This window comes from Phocoena sinus, chromosome 5 (genome assembly GCF_008692025.1).
Source record: "Phocoena sinus isolate mPhoSin1 chromosome 5, mPhoSin1.pri, whole genome shotgun sequence".
Taxonomy (NCBI): Eukaryota; Metazoa; Chordata; class Mammalia; order Artiodactyla; family Phocoenidae; genus Phocoena; species Phocoena sinus.
Window position 1 is genome coordinate 1126985 of NC_045767.1, and position 20725 is coordinate 1147709.

The window sequence follows — 20725 nt, forward strand, 5'->3', positions numbered from 1 at the left end:
CATGAGACCTGTGCGTTGGGGTGAGCGGTCGTGGCCCTCGTGGGCCCAGCAGAGGTGAGGGTGAAAACGCCTGGGTGCTCCCAGGAGGCGGGCACCGCGGGCCGGTGGCAGCTGTGGCTGGCGCATCTCCTGTCCTGGCGGAGCGCTGCTTGCATGGGTGCGAGCGGGCAGCGCCGGGCTGAGAGCTGAAAGGACGCCTGCAGCCGGCCTGCGGAGGGGGAGGTCTCCGGGCACGTGGGCCCGTGCAGTCAGTGGGTCCAGCCTGCTGTGCGCCCAGCCTGCGGGCGGCCGTCCGGCATGTGGCTCAGGCGCACGGGTGCGGGCTGACGGGAGTGGGTGCACCTCTGCCTGGCTGGCGCGCAGCGGCAGGGGTCCCACCCGCGGCGCCCTGGGCTGGGGGCCCTCTGGGATGGAGCGTCAGCAGTGAGCGGACAGGATGGAGAGCCAGGAAGGGTGGGCGGGCACAGGACATGCAGGAGCGGAGCTGGCCAGCCTGGCACGGGCTTCAGGTGCGAGGGGCAGGGTGACCTCCGGGGCTTCGGAGTCCTGTTTGGGGAAGCAGCTGCGAGCACTTACATTACCCTTCATTCTGATCGGGGATGCTGTGGCCTGGGCTGGGCGACAGCCCCGCAGACGCGTGTGCTGTGCTCCAGGAGTCTTGGATCTGCAGCTCTGCGTGGAAGCCTTTGCCGCGAGGGTCTCAGATCTTTGATGCTGGAAGTGTTGGGGGCCGCGGGTGGGGTGGCAGGCAGGCTGGGCGGGAGGGGAGGGTGCCCCAAGTTGAGAGGAGAGAGCAGGTGTGTGTGGGGCTGGAGACACCCAGGCAGGCGCAGGATGGGAACAGGGACGCCCGGGGGAGCGTGGGAGCCGGAGCCGGGCTTTGACGTGCAGAGTTGCTGGGGTGCTGGTGTCTGGCAGGGCCAAGGTGGGCATGTTGAGGCGCGGGGACCCTGGAGGCCATAGGAAGCCATCTGTGGGGCGGAGTTGTGGATTGGGGCTTGCGTTTGGGGGCAGAGGTTGCCGTGTTGACTGGGCAAGTAGTAGGTCCAGGTGGTGACAGGAACCAACCCACTGAAGTGTCACGGTAAGTCCATCACAGAGGGCAGTGGAGACACACCTTCCCTTCCCCAAGTTACTTCTCAGAGCTGTGGCGGACGAGCCACATTGAACCTGGGGTCTGGCTCCCAAGCCAGCAGCCAGTGCTCGGACGCAGTCGGCAAAGCTTTCTTGGAAGGGCCTGGGGCACAGAGGTCTCTGTTGCACTTCCTCCGCTCTGCTGTCGTAGCCTGAAAACAGCCACAGAGGACTTGGGAGTTCGTGCCTGCGGCCGAGTTCAGAGAAGATTTTACTGTGGGCATTGATGCTCGAATTTCCTCTAATTATCATGTGCTATGAGATATTTCTCCTCTGATTTTTTTTTTTTTTTTTGCCACGCCGTGTGGCTTGCGGGATCTTAGTTCCCTGACCAGGGATTGAACCCGCGCCCTCAGCAGTGAAAGCGCTGAGTCCTAACCATTGGACCATCAGGGGTTCCCTGATTTTTTTCAACATTTAAAAATGTTAACTCAATTCTTAGTTCATAGGCCGTACGAAAACAGGAAGGTGGGTCAGATCTGCTCTGTGGCTGCGGTTTATGGACCTCGCAACCCTGCTATTGGTGGTCCTCAAAGTCGGGGCACATTAGAACCCATGGGAAACCTTTAAAATAGCAGAAGCAGGTCCGCTGGGTTGGAGCGGCCTTGGCAGGGACCTGAGCACCATAGTTTTACACCCTACCCGCCCCCCACACCACCAATTATCACAGTGCACGGCCCAGACCCACTCCTCACAGCCCGGTGACGGGACTCTTCTGGAGACTTTGTGAAGATGCGCGTCCCCGGAGCGGGGCCTGAGGATCTGCATTTCCCGTGTGCTGCAGGGCCGGGGAGCTCTGTGTCCTGGCTGTGAGGAGTGGCTGTCTCAGGGCGCAGCGGGGCGGGGTCCTTGGCCACGTCTACGCCCTCCCGAGCGCAGACCTGAAAGGAGGAGGGTTGGTGCTACAGCCAGCGAGAAAACCAGCCAAGGGCTCGCCCCTGCACCCAGAGGTGGTGTTTCCTCCTGCTGGCTACTCAAGGCTGCCTAGGAAATTGCAAGTTACCAGCAGTTTAGTGATTTTGGAAAAGTATACTTTTTCTCTTATCACTTATCATTGCCTGCATTTACACAAATACAGCTGGAATTGTTTCCACCAGCGCTGTTTTCAATGAGTTACAACATCAGTTAAACACTATTTTTTGTTTGAAGCCTTTATGGGACGTAGTTCCATGACGTGGAAGTGAGAGCACCACGTGCTGAGTAGCCAGGGGCCGTGCGCCGCGTTGTGTGAGTTCGGGCGTCCAGCCTTCCTATCGCAGCTTTCCTGTGTCCGCAGGTTGTCGCTGAGCACCCAGACGCCTCTGCCGAGGAGATTGAAGAGCTGCTTGGATCCCAGTGGAATATGCTCAACGAGAAACAGAAAGCACGCTATCACACCAAGTTTGCCCTCGTGGCCCCGTCCCCGTCTGAAGAAGACTCTGGTAACCGTAGCTCTGTGCTCATGTCCTCTGCGTAGCCGTGGTGTGTGCCGTGTGGCGGCCTGCGCTCCGGCTCTGACCCGAGTGCAGCGGTCACAGTAAAGCAACCTCCGCTGCCTGGTCTCCTTGCTCGTTGTCGCCAGAGCTGTTCCGTGATCCTCTGTGGCCCTGCGGGCCCCTCGCTCTCCTGCCCCTGCAGCCTGTATGGGAGGTGTGGTGAGGGAGCAGAAGGGAGGCACGGAGTCCAGGCGGCCTCCAGGGCCGAGGCTCACGTGATGGGCCGGGGTCAGACCTCAGGCCTTTGTCCTGCAGCGAGGCTGCCGTCCCGGCTGGGGCTGCGCCTGCACCTCGTGGGGGGCTTCCCACCGTGGGCAGGCGCTCTGGCCCTGGGGCTGGCCGTTCATGGCCTGTTGGCCTGAGAGCTCACAGGGTGAGGAGGGTGACCGTGGACTGATGTTGAATGTGGGTAGCCTCTGGTTCTTTTCTTAGGCCTTCAGGGCGAAAAAGCAAAAAGTGCCGCTCTGCCCTGGGCTATGGTAAGAGAAGGGAGGCTTAATGCTGTGAGCTCTGGGGAAGACAGGTCACCACGGTTGGGTGTGTCCTCCCTGCCTGTGGGAAACTGACACCTGTAATGGGAAGATAAGTGTGATGTGTTTGGGCATACAAAAGAATTCTGCATCTCTCAAGGCTCGTCATTGAAGAGTTGTGCAGAGGCCTCCAGACCCGCCTGACAGGGTGCTTCGTGGGCACGAGCTCGGTCAGCACCGAGGTGGCCTACATCCGTGTTGCCTTCCTGTTCTGTTCGCACGTGTTCCCATCTTGATTTTAGGGCTTTCTAGAACTCCACAGCAACCATCTAATGATATCAATAGTGAACTTCATTCAAGTTGTTCAGGGTTTGTTGCGAATACTACGATTTAGAATAGGGAGGATGTTTAGGATTTGTGTATTTTCTTTAAAAGGCAAAAAGTTTACCAGACTCTTCATCAGTACGCTAAATCTAGAAAAGTGTCCTTTTCAGTGACTGCTGATTTAAGAATAGTCAGGTTTTACTGAAGCCAGATTCACCTTATCCTTGAAGAGTGAGTGTGACTTGATTGTGTGTCCCACTTTGTCACCATCCCGAGTACTTGGCAGACAGGAGCATGGGTGGTCCCTGCCCCCAGTGTGTGTAAGGTGTGTGTTTGCCCTGCAGGCCTTGAGCCCTCCCTCTCAGGGACCCCAAGATGATGGGCCAGGCCATGGTGTCAGCTGTCCCATCCTTTCAGTGTCAGGAATTCAGACAGATGCCCATCTTGCTCATCTCTGTAAGAAACGACCGCTGCCTTATCCCGACACAGGGGGAGGACCTTATGTAGAGGGCGAAGGACTACAACTTCAACTCCCCTGGGGGCTGTACCTAGTGCACACGTGCCGAGGAGGTGCTGACAGGCCCGTGGATCTACAGCCATCGCTCCACAGGCCTCTCCTGGTGTTCCCCTGAGGCCGGCCCAGAGCTTAGTGAAGGCCACTCTCAGGCCGGCTTATGCCAGTCTGGTACTGGCAGCTGGTGAGGCCAGCGCTCCGGTTCTGCTCTTCTCTTGCAATGTTGGGCCTGGACCTGAGGCAGAGCCCCGGGCTCGTATCAGCCCAGGGCTGCTGGACGCAGGGACCTGAGCCTCCTGGCGGGTGTGCTCCGCCCCGCTCCGTAGGGTTTGAGGACAACACTGCCCTCCCAGGAGATGTTTGGTGAACAGTCCAGGAGCAAACCCTGAACCTCTGTAAAGCAGTCCTGCAAATGGAGACACTGGATTTGTGCTAAATAAACCTTGGCGTGTTCAAATTAGTTCTCTCTCTAGAATCTGCATTCTTACTTTACGTCTTGTTTTTCTGTCAGTACTGTTCGGACACCTTAAGTCTCAGATCAGGTGGTCTCCCTGAGGACACCTAACATGTGGCACAGTTAAGCAGACGTGTAGAAAGAAGGCGCTTAGTCTGCAGACACACATGGATTGTTTCGCTTAAGATGCTTCTTTAAGGAAATGTGTTAACGGATTTTGTAAAAATACTGGGTTATATTTAGATTTAATGCTATAGTACATTAAAGTGTAACAGATACCAATATAATAATCCCTAGATGAGACAAGGATTTTCTACTTGCTGTTTGGAAAGTGCAGAGAGATTTGACCTGTGGTACTTAGGCCCTGAGGAGATGAACAGGGTTTCAGGAGGCCCGTCACTGCTGGATCTACACGCTGAAGGTGCTGGGCAGCTGCTCAGTGCTCTAGAGGACAGCTTGTGGAGGGTTTTTCATGTAAGTTTCCCCCATCCCCATTCCAAGGTAACTTAAATGGGAAAAAAAGAAACCACACGAAGAGGACACAGGACCCTATAGAAGACGCTGAAGTTGAGGACGCTCCCAGGAAGAGACTCAGGACCGACAGGCACAGTCTTCGGAAGGTAATTACGTCCTGGGTGGGCCTGGCTGCAGGAACCAGTTCCCCCGGGCCACAGGCGGGATGCGGGGAGGCGTCCTCTGCAGGCGTCAGCTGGAGGCTGGGGCTGGCTTTCCCCTTGGAGCTTCCTCAAGAAGGCCGCTGAGGAGAGCAAGCTTTTATCTGCCAGGGAATTTAACACATCCCAACACTGGATAATTCTTGATGTTCAGATTCAACAAAATTGTGTACTTAAAATGACTCTTGAACGTAGGGAATATTATTCAGTGTATAAATAATGAGTTGACAGGAGAACATCAAACTCCACTGTATGTTATTTTTCATAAGAAGTTTAAAAATCCATTAAAGGCATTGAGATAGGTTTTATGAACTCATTCCATTTATCAGTAATTCATATTGTTATTTACTTAATGTGAATACTGAGCAGGCTATGTAGGCCTGTTTGATACAACAAAAAAGTATTGACGTAAAGGCCCAGCTTTTGTAAAGGCAGCCACAGGACCTCACAGCTCTAGCCGGTGCCAGCCAGTGCCAAGGGGCAGAGCTTGCCTGGTACCTGGAGGAGCATGAAACTGACCAAGGGTCAGACCTTCAGAGGACCTGCACTGTCGTGTCTGGCACGCGTGTAGAGAACGTGGGCTCTGCCAGCGCGCTCTGCGATTTGGACGCCGGGTTAACCTGTTCGTGAACTGAGAGGTTAGACTTTGTACCTTATATTTGAGTTTATGTTTATTTAATAGTAGTTCTGGCAGTGTAGCTGTATTCTGATTTATGATTTTGATTATAACCTCAAACTCTTCCCTTTTTTTTTTTTTTTTGGCTGCACCGTGCGGCTTGTGGGATCCTAGTTTCCCCAACCAGGGATCAAACCCGGGCCCTTGGCAGTGAAAGTGTGGAGTCCTAACTACTCGACAGCCAGGGAATTCCCCGAGCTGTCTTTTACTGGTCTAAATTGAGAAGTTATTTTTATTGTTTTATTTTGAAGAATGGAAAATAAATCTCACATATTGCTCAAGCATAAATATGTGGCCATCACGTCATCTGTCTTATTTCTTTAAAGGTATATTTGCAGTTCAGGAGAGCAGGCAGGCCCTGCCCCATTTTCATGGACAGGAGAGCACTCTGCCGGGGCACCTGTCAGGTGTCCAGCAATGAGCTAGGTAATGAGCTAGGTAACACTGACGTGTGCAGTTACCTGGGAGCACGTATTCAGTTTCTCCTCTGGCCGCCTGCCGTTGAAGTGGTCCTTTACTGGCAGTCATGCTGACACTGGTTGCTTTGAAATATTTGTATAAAGGATTTACCTAAAAAAAAAAAAAAAAAAATGTGTGTGACCCTGGACATTTGAAATACCAAAATTCACATTAAGGAGCTAGACAGAAATTTTACTAACTAGTAGCTCAGGAAATAGCAGATGATTTTTAAAGAGAGTAGTGTTTAGTTTGATTTTTATAAACCCAAGTTTATAAGCCATATCAGGTAAAATTCCTAATATGCTTTGAGCACTTGGATGGGCCAGGTAGCATTCCCAGTGCTGGGCACCTGTTACTTTGTCCCCGGTCTTGTGACCCATCCCTGCTGGAGTCCGGGGCAAACTCGGCCTCCTGGGCGGCAGGGTGGCTGTGAGGCAGTGGTGCCCCAGTGCTGTCCAGACTATGTTGTTTGAATTCTGAGCGCTAGACCAATCTTCATGATAGTTTTGTGTGTGTGCTATTTTTCTGTTGTGAAATGTGCTTTCGGATGATCTTTGTTTGTGAGCTTTGTCCGGGGCTTATCTCAGGATTGGAAATGGTCCGCCTGGTGGGCTGGAGCGAACCAGGCGCACTTCTCATGGACTGGGCTCCCCTAGGGCAGAAGTGGCGCTCCCTCCGGTTCGCTGCACTCTGAACCCAGAGGACGGTTGGTAGCATGTCGAGGAGCCTCATTCGAGGTTCTCAGAGTGGCTGGTTAGGTCCGGGTTGGCCTGGCCCCTGCCCCTCCCTCCCAGCAGCTGTCAGAGTGGGGCGGGTGGGCAGGGGAGGATCGGCCCAGTGACGGAGAGGGTGTCAGCTGGGCGGCCACAGCCGCTGACTGTCTGTGCAGAGCATGCCTCCACAGGAAGACGTTTCTGTCACACGGCTTTTCAGCAGCCTGTGTTCGTTCACATTGGAGACTTTTCCCCTTTCTTTCCTTTTTCTTTTTCTTTGTTCCCCCTTCCTTCTTTCCTCCCTCTGCCCCCCCCACCCCCCTTTTATAACAGAGAGAGACGTTCACAGACAAAACATCCCGCACAGGCTCTTGCAAGGCCATCGAGGCAGCCTCCTCGCTCAAGAGCCAGGCAGGTAATGTGGGCGGCGCTCCTTCCAGGTCCCCTGGGCTGGCGGTGGGCGGCCGGCCTGGTCCTGTCCTCGGGGAGCCCCCCCTGGGGGGTGTGGAGCCAGGGATGAGCATGTGAGCAGGAAGCTGGGACCTAGAGGGGGTGGTGGGAGGAGGTTCTCATGCGGTTAAGGGTGAAGTGCTTTAGTGTGAAGTTGTTTTCATGGTCAGCAAGTGTTATTGAAGTCACTCTTCTGCTGACTTCTACTTGGCTTTATTCTTTTCAGTTTAAATTATATTAGAGAGGTGATTCGAATCAGAAATGTCCAGGTTTCTGACTTGATGGTACCAGTTGTTGTAAATTCCACTGTTTTTAGTACCCAGTTCTCCATGTATATTAGCTAAGAAGCAAAAGTAATGACTGGTTATTTCTGTTCTGCATGTTGAAGAAACTAGCTTAAAATGTTTGTGAAAAATAACTGTCAAAACAATGAAGGGGGAATCAGGTTACTTTTTACCTTTTCATTAATTATCTTTTTGATGTATCTATCTGTCTGGTAGTTCATTAAAGAAAGCTTACCATCTCCAAATCATAATAAGAAAGGAAAATAAAATTCAGAGTAAGTGAAGATTGGAAATGGCTCTGTTTCCCTTATTTTGCATAAAGAGCTGTACTGGTTTTTAAAAATTAATTGAACAGACTGTTTTTAAAAAACAGACGTTTGTGAACAATTTGAACAGAGTGGACATTTGATGATAGAAAGGGTTGTTACTTCTAAGTGTGATAGTGCTGTTGTGGCCGCATTCAAACCTTACGTGCAGAGGTGCTCTAGCTTCCCACGGGTAAAATCACATGTCTGGGATTTGCTGCAGAAGAACCGGCAGGGGGACGCGGCACCAGGCGTGGGTGGACTGGTGTGGCCCAGGTGGTGGGTTGGGGGCCGGGCAGGGGGACCTGACATCAGGCTTGGGTGGACTGGTGTGGCCCAGGCGGGGCTTTGGGGGCGGGGTAGGGGATGTAGCACCAGGCGTGGGTAGACTGGTGTGGCCCAGGCGTGGGTTTGGGGGCCGGGCAGGGGGACGTGGCACCAGGCGTGGGTGGACGGGTGTGGCCCAGGCGTGGGTTTGGGGGCCGGGCAGGGGGACGTGGGAGTTCACTGTCCAGCTCATCAGCCCTGATTTTTCCACAACAAAAAGTTAAGCCCAGAAAATCCATCTTCAGAAACTTCATTTATTAGCGGGGTACTTTTAAAGCAGGAAAGAGATTGAGGGTTTAAGGTTTCAAACTTTACTTTATAAACCAAAATTATCTTACAGCCACAAAACATCTGTCTGACGCCTGCAAACCCCTGAAGAAGCGGCACCGGGCCCCTGCAGCGGCGTCTGCGTCGCTCGCCTTTAGCAAAAGCTCTTCTCCTTCTGCATCCTTAACTGAGAATGAGGTAAACTCATAATAATAGTGACCATCACGCACGCACACAGAGGCCGTTTAGCTACCCACACTGAAGTGTGATAAAGGGCAGACTTAATCAGCGTGACACGGGTGTTCTCCACAGACACAGGGAGGTTAGGTGCTCTGAGCCGTGTCTGTTTCAGAGAGAAATACACACGCACACGGTGTATGCGTAAATGTACGTGGCTGTACTTCAGTATTGATGCTTTTAATTGTGCTTGAAATCTGTCTTCAAGATGTTGGTTCTGTGATTTTTCACCCGGTCCTAACCTGACAGAGTCAGCGGGACTGCCCGCAGGGCTGGTGTGCTCACGCAGCGGGATGGCGGGGCCCACACGCTGTGCACGTGCCTTGTGCCTTCCGTGACTTTGGGTCCACAGCTTTGGTCCTTTAAATTCTGGCATGTTTTTAGGTCCCTGAGTGTCGAGGTGAGTCAGGACTGCCGTGGTAATGTGACTTCTCTTTTCTGGACTCGGAAAGTATCCGCTAGTGAAATTGTAGCTGTTTGAGGCTCTCACACATCACTGTATCATGACATCTAGAGCATCATCAAATCTGAAGTCTTTGCCGTTAATAAAAACAAAATGAAAAGCAGCCTCAGAATGTAGGAATGACCCTTTTTTGTCCAGAGGGAGTCTGGGATTCCCAGCTTTAGAGACTACCCAAGGAGCTTATTGTCGAGTTTTAATTTCTTGTTACTTTGTTCCCTGTGATTCTTTTTCTCATTGTAGCCGTGAGTCCTGTTTTTAGACTGTCTGTGAAGAGATGCTCACCTTGGGCTTTTTCGGAACAGGGTAGTGAGGCAGGGAGTGGGCCAGAAGGTGGCACTTCTGATGTGGTCTCCACTGTGGTCCGTGATGGGGACGGGGCGTCCCCTGCTCTCTCAGCATCAGCTGCTTATGCCCATTCGAGGGGGCCGGGCCTTCGGGGGTGGGCATCTGCTCTCGCAGGCATGCAGGGGCCTCGGGGCGGTGTGGGGTGGCGCTCTCGGCCAGTCTTAGTGGGTGTAGGTAACTGAACATTTCTTACATTTGGGCACGGTCAAGACAACACAGGAAGAATTCGCTGAGCTCCTGGGAGCTTACTGAGACATGAAAAGGCAAATTCTATACAAAACGTTTTTCCTAGTTTTCTTGTCCAAGTTCAGATTAGTATCCTAAAATGTTAAATAAAAGGTGGTCTGCAGTTCTAAAGAGGAATACTAAAAGTTTCAGTTCCATAGACCCTTTTACTTAAGGCAGTTTGTTTAAAACACTTTTTAATGAGTTTTTCTGGCATCATATTTTGGCCCACTTATTTGGTGGAGTTTTTACTTCCACTGCTGTCAGATACCATCAAAAGAAAAACACTGAGGCCGCTGGGATCTTGTCTGTTGTTCCTGGTCGTGAGTCGTGTGGGTTAGAGGTGTGGATCTAGAGCAGCTCACCGCGGGGCCAGGATGGCGGGTAGAGGGTGAAACATGTTTGTCAGACACACCTGACGGTGTGACGTTGGTTTTGACCAGGATGAGTTTCCTCTTCCTGGCTTAGACATTTGTTCTGAACTTGGGAAGACTTAGATGAAGCGTTTTACAATCATTAGGCTTAATCGATTTTTAATTCTTTAGAACTTCAGAAATAGATTATCAAATACATTTATATTATATATTAAATACATTAAAATCATACACCATCTTGCATTTTGAAGGTGATACATAGATTCCATAGTGTGCATTCTGTTCCTTACGTAAAAACCATTTAAATTACTAGGCTCTTTCTGTCAGGCCGCTTTCGTGCAGCTGATACAAACCTCACATTAGAGTTCACTTCTATTAAAACCGCTGCAGGTGAACAAGAAGGCCTGTCTGTTTCTGTGTTAACACTACTGAACTACAGTGCACATTTACGACGTCTGCCAGGCTAAGTGCCTTTTAGCACGCGAGACAAAGCGCAGTGTTGTAAAGAAACATTCTAGAAGCCGCTAGGTCCGGTTTTGGTGGGCACTGGGCGACCATGGGGCTGCTGTGTGCAGGGTTCAGACCGGCCCCTTATTCGGGGTGAGTCACATGCCCGTTGCATGTTTATATTCTCTCCTTTCAACACCATTGATTAAAATAAGGAATTTTCATAGGGTTGGTGTTTCAAGACATTTTAGGTCGTGTTGTGGTCTAAATTCCTCTCAAACAAGGTGTTACATTAGAATAGTTATTCCATAGCAGTACTGCATCCCCTAATGAGGCGGACAGATGAAAATCACACACTTGCATGACAAAGGCCTGGGAAGTAATTAATGTGATTTAAGTGTTTTGTAATTTCATTTCTTATTCCCTTAGTAGAGCAAATTCTTATTTTTTTCGCCTTTACTGGTAACAGCTTTTATGGGAGCCCACATCAGCCAAGTTGGATTTGAACTCAGCTGCTCTGTACTGCACTTAAAATGATGTAATTTTCCAAGATGTCTGCTGCAGGCGGCGTGTCATCGTCCACACTCAGTGGCATTCCTTTCACAATCAGTTATGGAAGATGTGTGATAATCTGTTTTTACTGGTATTAATAACACATACAATGAAGAAAACAGATAACAAATTTTAAGACCAAGGTAAGATACCTAATCAAGGCCATTTAACCAATCACATTCATCTCATAACAGAAACACATTCATATTCCAGTGGTCAATGTAGATTTCAAGTTGAAAGGATGCCCTCGATCAGGGGCTGTCCTGGGCGTGTGACAAGGACAGCACACTGAAGAGGTTCATCCTGTTAGAGGTCGTTTTTCTCCTCTAGTTCATAACTAAACTGAATTTTTATTGAAAAAAATGTCAGCACCTGTACCTTCAAAAACGAACAAACAGCACACATTAAAAAGAGTCCTCGTCGACTGTTCTCGTTGCTAATGGAATGTATTCAATCCTGTAGATAGTAAACTAATTTCCAACATAAAAGGCAGGAAGACTTTTGATTCTGTCTTTTTTTACTAAACAGTTTTACTATGACACTAGCTATAGTAAATTTGTAGGAAAAAAATGTCATTTACAGTATCATTGTGAACCATTTAACTCTTTTGATTCAATAACCCTTATCTAGGGGGGTCCTATAATCAGGTTGTTTACACCAACCTCTTCATTGGTTGCTTTTGTAGAACATGAGCCATTATATTAAATGTCTCAATCTTGGGTGACCACCTGGTGTGCCCCAGGGTGTCCGCATGTTTGCATGGTCAGGAAAGGCCTCCGTGCCCTTCAGGTCATAGAGGCGGGAGGGCTCTTCACGTTACCAGGCCGGTAGCGCTCGGTTCATTCCGAGTGGAGTCTTCAGGTGTGTTTTTCCTTTAATGAGAGTTTCTCACTAATACTTGTGTTCTAAACCATTAAGTAGTGTAACGCATGTAAAACACTTGGGGTGCCTGGCGCCTTGCAAGGACTTAGTGGTTGTGACAATAATGGTTATGACAATAAAAATAATAAAATCACCATCATTCCATTTTTATCCAAAAGTATAAATTTTGCTTCGGCATGCAAAGCAGTCCTCTTGACTGCACGGTGCGCGTGGGGATAAAGTAACCCTCGAAGCGGCACGCGCCGGGCTTGACTGATGCTCCCGGGTCCTGGACTGTGGCTGGGGGCGCGACTCTGCTCAGACTCCGTGGACACGGGGCCTCCAGGACGGCCTCAGTCACGCTGTCCCTAAGGGACGTGGAGGAGCTCGGGACTGATGAGGGTTCTCAGAGAACCAGTCACTAAATTTTAAAATGTGGAAGAACGGTGGTGCAAAAATGACCCTAGTTCAAGAAGCCATTACCCAAAGTAAAGACTCGAGCCTGGAAGGCCTTTGACAGTCAGGATTAAGAGACTTGTTTGAAATTATGGCATGATGGATTTTGAGTTGGTAGCCAGCCAGCGACCGACACGTGATGGGTGGGTTAGGAGCCAGCAGAGAAAGGGGCGCCTTCCTTTTTGATGGGGATGACTCGATGCTGTGTCCACAGGAGCAGCGTAGACTTAGCCTCAGCTGAGTAAATAGGGGTGCGTGCAGGAGAGGGGGAGGGGGCGACGCAGTGTGTCTCAGCGCTGGTGGGGGGGGGAAGGTGCCCAGCAGGCAGAGGCAGATGTAGTCAGCATTGTTGTGGTCTCGCTGAGGAGCGCTGGTGGGGGGCAGAGTTCCCGAGAGGGCCTGCCCACAGCTTCCCGAAGGAGGGGAGTGGAAGGGGCTCCCGCTTTGAAAGAGCTTAGGGTCAGGCAGGAGTTTGTCTGCAGGAGTACAGAGTCATTGTGCTGCTGTTTATCGCGGAATGTCTTCATCTCCTAAGGTCAGAGTAATGCTGACTCACCCTGGTCTTCGGTCATTTGAGCTGACAGTTGTTGAGGTGACTGGCTATACCATGCACAGAGTCACTGCCGTGACCGCTCCTTCCACGTGCCACGCTTGGGCCTGGTGGGGAGGTGGCTGCGAGGAGGGCCTCTGGAACAAAACGGGAGGCCACAGGCGGACACATGTCTGAGTGTACAGAAGCTGAGATGGTAGCTGTTCCAGAGATGAAGGTAGCCCGCAGTACCGGAGCGGCCCCCCAGGGCCCGTGCCGTGTCGGGTAGAGCTGCTCCCACTGCCTCCCCGGACTCCTGTCTCCTTGTGCACCTTTCCCAGAGTCTTCAGCTGTGGGGGACTTAGGTGAGGCTGCCTCTCAGTCCTCTCTTTAGTATCTCGCACATTTATACCTCCCAACTGAAAGTAACCTCACTATTTTAAAGAGGATATTCCTAAAAACCGACAAGAAACCTAAGTGAAGTTTCACAAGGAAGCGAAGTTTCAGAAACGTAAGGCAAAAGGGTGGCTCTTTGCCGTGTGTGAGTGCGGGAGGGTTAGCCTGCTCCCAGGGTGGTCTCTGTGAGGTCCCCGTCCCAGCGTTAGCTGTGCTTGATGCCGTGGTTTTTGTGGGAAGTCCACGCAGAACCACAGGAACGTTTCAAGTGGAGTGCTCAGGGCCGGGGAGAGGGGCGGGGGGCGGGGTTGGCCATTTCAAGAGGTTGCCGTGGTAGGGGACGGGAGCAGCTGAATACACCGGAGGAGAGGACAGCGGAAAGGCGAGGTTTGCCGCCCCTCTCGGTCTCCTGGGCCCTGGTCTGCTCCCCCAGGGTTAGGTCTGGGTTGTGTGAGCGTGGCCAGACTGGGGGTGACTCTCATACCTATCGAGTCTGTCTTAGAAATGTTCTAACGAAAAGCCAGACTGTAAATTAGCATCTACTTCCGAAAACATAAGAGGTGCCCAGGTGTGGGCTTAAAATTAGGGTTCTCCACCAAAAGCGGACGTTGGGCCCACTGTGGCAGATGAAGAGCTGAGATTTTGTTCATCATATCAGTAGCAGTGTAGTAAGTGTTTTAAATAAAGGAGCGTCCTCTGTCCATTGGATGAGTCCAGTAGAAGGAGCAGTGCTTGCCTGGAGGGTGACTCTTGGCTGGCTTGGGCGAGGCCTCGTGTGGCCCCAGGTGGGCGAGAAGGCACCCCCCCACCCCCGGCCCAGGAGGGACTCCTGTCTGAAAGGGGAGCTGGGGAGTACAGTCACTGTGACTTTGGCAAGTGTGCCTGATCCCTTTTCCATTTGGTTGTTTCTGACTCAGCTCCTTTCCGAAGCTCCTCTGCTCCTTTCAGGTGTTAGTTCACGTTGAACGTTGTTCTGGTCACGGCTGGTCGTTTGTACGTGGATGTGTGAGAGCAGCCTTGACTTAGTGTGGAACTAGCATTTCTGCTTTAAAATCAACAGCTTCACCACCTCAGCTTTTAGAAACCTGTGAACAGAAGTAGTAATTGTTGAGGACTCAGTTTTATCTTTTAGATTATGAATCTAAATTATAGTCTAATGCTGAAAGAACCGAAATATCACTATCTTATTAGAAAAGAAAGGTTTCTCAAAATGCTGTCAAATCTATGATTGGCTTTCCTTTTTTTTTTTTTTTTTAAGAAATATGCTGACTCCTGTATATTTTAGGATTTTCGGTCAGTGAAATTGATTTTCATCCTTTTAAGTACTGTTTTTGCTGTTTTACCTAGAATGTTAGAAATTAGTGCTGATTTACTTGCCAGTGATGGGAAGTTGGGTGTCCTTTGCAGGTAACAAACACATGCCTTGCATCCCTCCATCTTGTTGCTTGTACTGCCGGGGTCAGGGGCCACTCGCTTTGGGCATTTCCACCAGCGAGGACACGCTGGGGGGCCCTCCCGCCTGCTCAGTGTCTGTTTAGGAACCAGACAGGCCTCATCTTGTGAGATGCCTTTGTAGCTACCTGCTTACCTGGTAGATCCACGGCTACAGTTCTTTCTGGCCTGAATGTAGGTGTTGGGGTTTTGCATATAATTCTTTGGCATGTGTTTTGAAGCATGTGCTAACCGTCTGGGGCATATTGCACCTTCCAGAAACGGCTGAGGTTGGGGAGGGCAGCCCAGCCCATCATTGGGGGTGGGGTGGTTCGCTCAGCACTGGCGCCTGCAGCCACCAGCCAGGCCCCTCCCCAGCTCCCCTCTGTAGGTCACTCTCTGTGGGACAGCCCCCACTGGGGACACAGTTGGGACAATGTTGGGTTGATAGGACATTTTAGAGACTCATTTTATCTGTGACGAGGGCTGGCCTTGCGTCTGGAACGGCAGCCCCACGGCCTGCCTGGTCACCACGTGGTTCTCACTGTCACCTCCTGGGGCTGTCGGTTCTCACAGGGGCTGCCTGGTTAGAAGGTGGGTGTGAGGATAGAGCCAGGGTGTGTTCCCATGACTCGGACCTGGACTTCGGGGGCAGCTAGGAAGGGTCGAGCTGTGTCATCTAGAGGGGTTGCTTTAATACAAGTTCAATAACTTTTGTTTGAATTGTAGTATTTCAGGTGTGAATGACTAATTTGCAAATTACTTTAATCCCACCCTAATATTTCACTGTGATATTGACTTGGAAGACCTGTTTGAGATCAGTCTTTTGACTTTAAGCTCATTAACTCTCCTGGGCACGGGATTCGTATCATTTGTCAATCCAAAATCCTATGTGAACACACTTCTAGTTACCTGTTTCTTCCTTTACAAAAGCGTAACTTAAACATAAAAGTAATGTTGGTTTATAGAAATATCTGTTGTTCAAGGTCTGTAATTGTATTTTTAAAATGATGTAGTGTTCAACTTGTGAAGGGATGTGTTTTGTTAAAAGATTTGAACCTCACTGTAACTGTCCGAGGCGTAGGGGACTGCTCTCCAGCCCCGGCAGGGAGGGACCTGCCTGGGATTCGCACAAGTCGCTTCTCAAAGTCGGTTTAAATGTGTTCACTAGGTTACATTATGTTCGTTAATAATCATCCTGAAAAATCCCTGTAATGATCACGGAGACCGCATTCTCTGCCCGTAGAGGAATGTATTTCTGAGGCAAACGGGCAGTTCCGTGCTGTCACGTACTGAGTAGAGTAGAGTATTTTCAGACTGGAGGAAACTGGAAAGTCAGGAGCTAAGCTGCTGGTCGAGCAGCCGCAGGCATGGCTCTGGTGGATTCGGGCGCGGCGGGAAGTGCCCGGCAGTCCGCGTCCGTCCACTCAGTCACTGCGTTTTTCTCTTTCCGAATGCATCCTATTGGATATGGAATAGACCGTAGAGGTCGTAGCCTGAGATTTGGGACTGTGTTGGGACCGTGCAGGTGAATGTGTCGCTTTCACAAACGCATCTCCGAGTAAGTACCGGCCCCTGGTGCACGTGGAGGTGGAGCCTGCAGCCGGAGCCAGGTGCCCGCCCGCTCTGCCCTCAGACCCCCGGCCGGCCGTGTGCTAGGGGTCCGCTGAGTCGCGGGGAAGGGGTGCGGTGGGATGGAAGCTGGACCCTCCCGCGCCTGTCACGGACTGTGCTGTTGTAAGGTCTGATGCTGTGTGTGTATCTTAGACCCATCAGGACATGCGCCTCGTGTGTGTCGTGAACATTTATACTTCCATTCAAAATATGTATTCAGTGTTTATTTCCTCAAACCAGACTTTGTTAATTTAGGAAATATCTCCAAGTGGAAACGTGCTCACTTTTTCTGTAAATCTTAAATAAAAGGTGCTGTTCCTTCCTTTGACCCAGGACTGGTCTGTGTTTTCTGTCTTTCTCTCCGTGCATTTTTTCTTTCTCTTTTTTCCTTTTTCTTTTTTTTAGCTTTTAAATTTGTTGCAGCCACGTTGAGGGAAGAACCTGGGTTGGTGGGTCGGGCACCGGGCTCTTCCCTGGAGCCCACGTGAAGGCCCTTTCTTTGGGCCTCGGTTCTCAGGCGGCCTAGTGGGACCGGGGCCAGCGGGGCTGCTGCCCTTCCCGGTGCCCAGCTGCCCCAGCACCTGCTACAGACTCGCCTCAGGTGCTCGCCCCCATCTGTGACCCTGCATCTGACGGACACGTTGAATTGGGGTTTGAACTCAGAGCAGTCTTCCAGTTTACTGCCTTCTTTCGGGTGTCAGTGTGGAGGGTTAGGAGGTGAGCCGTAGGGGAGGGCTCCACTGGGCAGCCTCGCGGCAGCGGGCTGAGACCTGTGCTTTAGTGCCGTTCACGCTGTCAAGCCTAGGAGAGCGTCCAGGCTGGCACGGTGGCCCACACACCCGTCACCCTGCCACCGGTGCCAAGTCAGCCAACACATCCCTCGAAAAAGTCAGCCCACTTTGACACCAGGTTCTAAGTCAGCAAAAACCCCTTTGTTTTATCAGGGGTTTTCCTTCTGCTGCTCCCTGTAATTTCAGGGAGGTAAATCTGGGAACATTTCACTGGTGAGGCTACAGAATTGGGTAAATGGGCTGCTGGGGTTTCTTTTGTTTTTGGTGTTGTTTTTTTTTTAAAAACAGTGTGGCCCGATTCAATTTCTAGCTTTGTGTTCACTGGCAAACAGCAAGCCTAGATCATACTTACTGGTTGCTGTGATCATTGAGGTGTACAGGAAATGCAGCTTATACGTTTGCTCTGTTGAGAAATTCAGTTTTCAACATTTATTTGATAAACATCACGTAAATACCAAATGTGTTTGTAGGCTTTAAACAAACCTGAATTTTATAAATGAGAAAGTTTTCTGACTAAAGATTTATTGATTTCTATTTAAAGATTTGCTATTGCTGGTCAAGTGAGGGAAAAAGCCGTGTACAGTGATGAGGGGAGGCTGTAGCCTGGCCTCACTCATCGCTGGTAAATGAAGGCGAGACGGACGGAACACGGCCCGTGAGTCACCGCATTTGCTCCGAGTCCCCGTCTCTCCGCCTGTCGCGCGGACTGCCGTGGGCACAGGCGGCAGCGTGTGCCCCCTCCCCACCTGTCCCCGTGGGGGGAGGCGAACGGGCGGGCGGTCAGTTACGGGTGCGATGAGTCTGGAAGACCGGCTCCTGACCTCGGTGAGCACGCGCGTCCCGGGTCGCCGACCGTCCGACCACGGCCGGAGTGACACGATCGCGCCACCAAGGCCTGCACTTGACACAAAAGCGTGTTGGAGGTTAACTTGTTTCCCTTCCCTTAAGGTAGTTGAACCTTTAGCAGATCGGGTAAGAAAAGCCAAGATTCTGGGTCCCCAAGCCCGTCTTAGGTCACCTACTAGACCAAATTGGGTTTTCATAAAAGTTACTTCACTTCTAAGGAATGGGGAGAGGCTGTTAAGCCTTGTGCCCCTTGCGCACATTGTGTACCAAAAATCAAGCGGGTTGGAGCCCGTTTCCGAATTTGTACACAGCTTATCGGCAAGTGTGTTGTCACGGACACCAGTGGTGGCCGCGTGTGAGGGGAGCTGGCGGGGCTGCTGGCGGCCACTGTGAACTGTCGTCCGCCTCTTTCCTCCCAGGTCTCGGATGGCCCCGGAGACGAGCCCCCGGAGTCCCCAGACGAGAGTGCGGACGAAACCCAGACCGAATTGTCCGTCTCGTCTAAGAGGTCTGAACGAGGAGTGACCGCCAAGAAGGAGCACGTGTGTCAGGTGAGGGGCGGGCGGCCTCGTCGGCCCTCCTCCCTCCCCTCAGCCAGGGCCCCAGAGCCCTGGGGGTCGGGGGATTGCGTGGAGTTTTGTTTCTCACACCTGGTCTTGCGCCCCTGTCGCCTGCAGCTGTGCGAGAAGCCGGGCAGCCTGGTGCTGTGCGAGGGCCCCTGCTGCGGCGCCTTCCACCTGGCCTGCCTGGGCCTCTCCCGGAGGCCGGAGGGGAGGCTCACGTGCAGCGAGTGCACCTCAGGTACGCCCCGCCCCGCCCCGCCGTGTGCTCCGGCTCTCGGCTGAGGTCACTGTCCACCTCCCGTCCCCTGGCCGGACTCTTCACAACTGGTGCCGTGTCGGGAGGACACCCGGAGCCTTCCCGGGAGCCCCCGGGGCCGGCCGTGGGGCACCTCTGCAGTTGGTCTGCTGCCCTCGGAGGGAGGGTGGGAGCCTTTCTTGGGAGGAGCCCCTTCCCCAGAGCTCCTCGCTCGTTTGAGGATGTGCCCCGCCTGGTCAGATGAGCCTGTCCCTGCGGCCGAGCCGGGGCTCAGATGCCGGTGGGGTTGAAGGAGGAGCCGGTGCTCCAGCCACGAGGAGCTGCAGCTCAGGTCCTGTTCTGTGCCCCTCTCTCCGCCCCTCCGACCCCGTCAGGGATTCACTCGTGTTTCGTGTGTAAGGAGAGCAAGACTGACGTCAAGCGCTGCGTCGTGTCACAGTGTGGGAAGTTCTACCACGAGGCCTGCGTGCGCAAGTTCCCGCTGACGGTGTTCGAGAGCCGGGGCTTCCGCTGCCCTCTGCACAGCTGCCTGAGCTGCCATGCTTCCAACCCCTCGAACCCAAGGCCGTCGAAAGGTACAGACGCGAGCGAGAGCCTCCGTGCCGGTTTGACGCGGTCCCGGGCGCGTAGAGGGCAGGCAGGGGCTGTCAGGCCTGTCACCCCTGATGTGGATTTGGAGGAACGGTTGGTGGTTCTCCCGTCACTGACTCCACACGGGGTGGGGATGGGTGGGTGGGGGTGGTTAGGGTCTTTCTTGATATTCTCCTTCCTTCCTGCCCTAAGTGTCGTCTTAAAGATCCCTGGCTTTAGGAGCGGGAGGCCTTTGAGCCATTTTGATGGATTCTGTTTGTTCTGGCTTTAATGGTCCTTCACGTGCGAGAAAAATATTTTAAAATCCAGTCACATCTACGTTATGTCACGTTAGGTCTGTGGGATTGGGGGTGGCGGGTTACCTCTGCTTCCTGACGCCAGCGGTTCTCAGCCGGCCCTCCAGGGGACACACGGCCGTGTCTGGAGATGCTGCGGGGTATCTGCTGGCGCCCAGCGGGTAGAGGCCGGGGTGCTGCTAAACACCGTCCCGTGCACAGGACGGCCCCGCGGGCCCCCGCTGGGCCAGCAGTGCCCAGGCCGAGAAACCCTGGTTGACCTCATTTTAGAAAACAGCGTTTTAAATGCCTGACGGTTTTCTGACATCGTTTAGAAGCACCGTCGCCTTAAGGAAAGGTGTTTTCATGACGTCTAATAAATATCCTTACCCTCCCACTCTAGTTATTTTTTTCATCAACTGCTTCCAGTGTATTTCCGCAGCAGCCCTGCAAGCCCTGTGGAGGCTTGGTTCCTTGGGGTGCTCTGCTCAGTGCCTTGGGCTCTGGGGTGTCTCCCCTTCTCCAGGTAAAATGATGCGGTGTGTCCGATGCCCGGTCGCCTACCATGGTGGGGACGCGTGTCTGGCGGCGGGATGCTCGGTGATCGCGTCCAACAGTGTCATCTGCACGAATCACTTCACTGCCCGGAAGGGCAAGAGGCATCACGCCCATGTCAACGTGAGCTGGTGCTTCGTGTGCTCCAAAGGTGAGGAGCCCGCCTGCGTCCGGCCCTGCGGTTCCATCGGGTCCATCTGGACGGTCAGGGCGCTGCTCCTCCCGGCGCTCCCAGGGCCGAGGGTGGGCCCGGCTGCAGTGCCTTTCGGGCTCTGGCTCTCCACCCTCCTGCCGCCGCCCCGTGCTTGCACATGTAGAGTCACATACGTGGGACCTCTGAGTTGACTGTGACCGTTTCACAGGCTTGTGGGGCATCGTTAGTGGTGAAAACA

General features: G+C 52.4%; 1 protein-coding gene across 8 annotated transcripts in view; it reads left to right on the forward strand.

Moving 5' to 3' along the window:
- The window catches only part of NSD2 (nuclear receptor binding SET domain protein 2), a 77363-nt gene that overhangs the window by 40979 nt on the left and 15659 nt on the right, over positions 1-20725 (forward strand). For 6 of the 8 annotated variants that reach the window (XR_004350092.1, XR_004350093.1, XR_004350091.1 and 3 more), the window contains exons 6-13: positions 2411-2555; positions 4873-4991; positions 7227-7308; positions 8600-8724; positions 18513-18644; positions 18771-18894; positions 19287-19487; positions 20305-20484. Coding sequence is in view for 4 of the 8 variants with exons in the window: in XM_032633396.1 (XP_032489287.1) it covers positions 2411-2555; positions 4873-4991; positions 7227-7308; positions 8600-8724; positions 18513-18644; positions 18771-18894; positions 19287-19487; positions 20305-20484 (1108 nt within the window). In the remaining 4 variants the exon portion in view is untranslated. Of the gene's footprint in view, positions 1-2410; positions 2556-4872; positions 4992-7226; positions 7309-8599; positions 8725-11086; positions 12737-18512; positions 18645-18770; positions 18895-19286; positions 19488-20304; positions 20485-20725 lie in introns of those variants that run through there. The other 2 variants (XR_004350094.1, XM_032633397.1) reach the window with 2 other exon arrangements.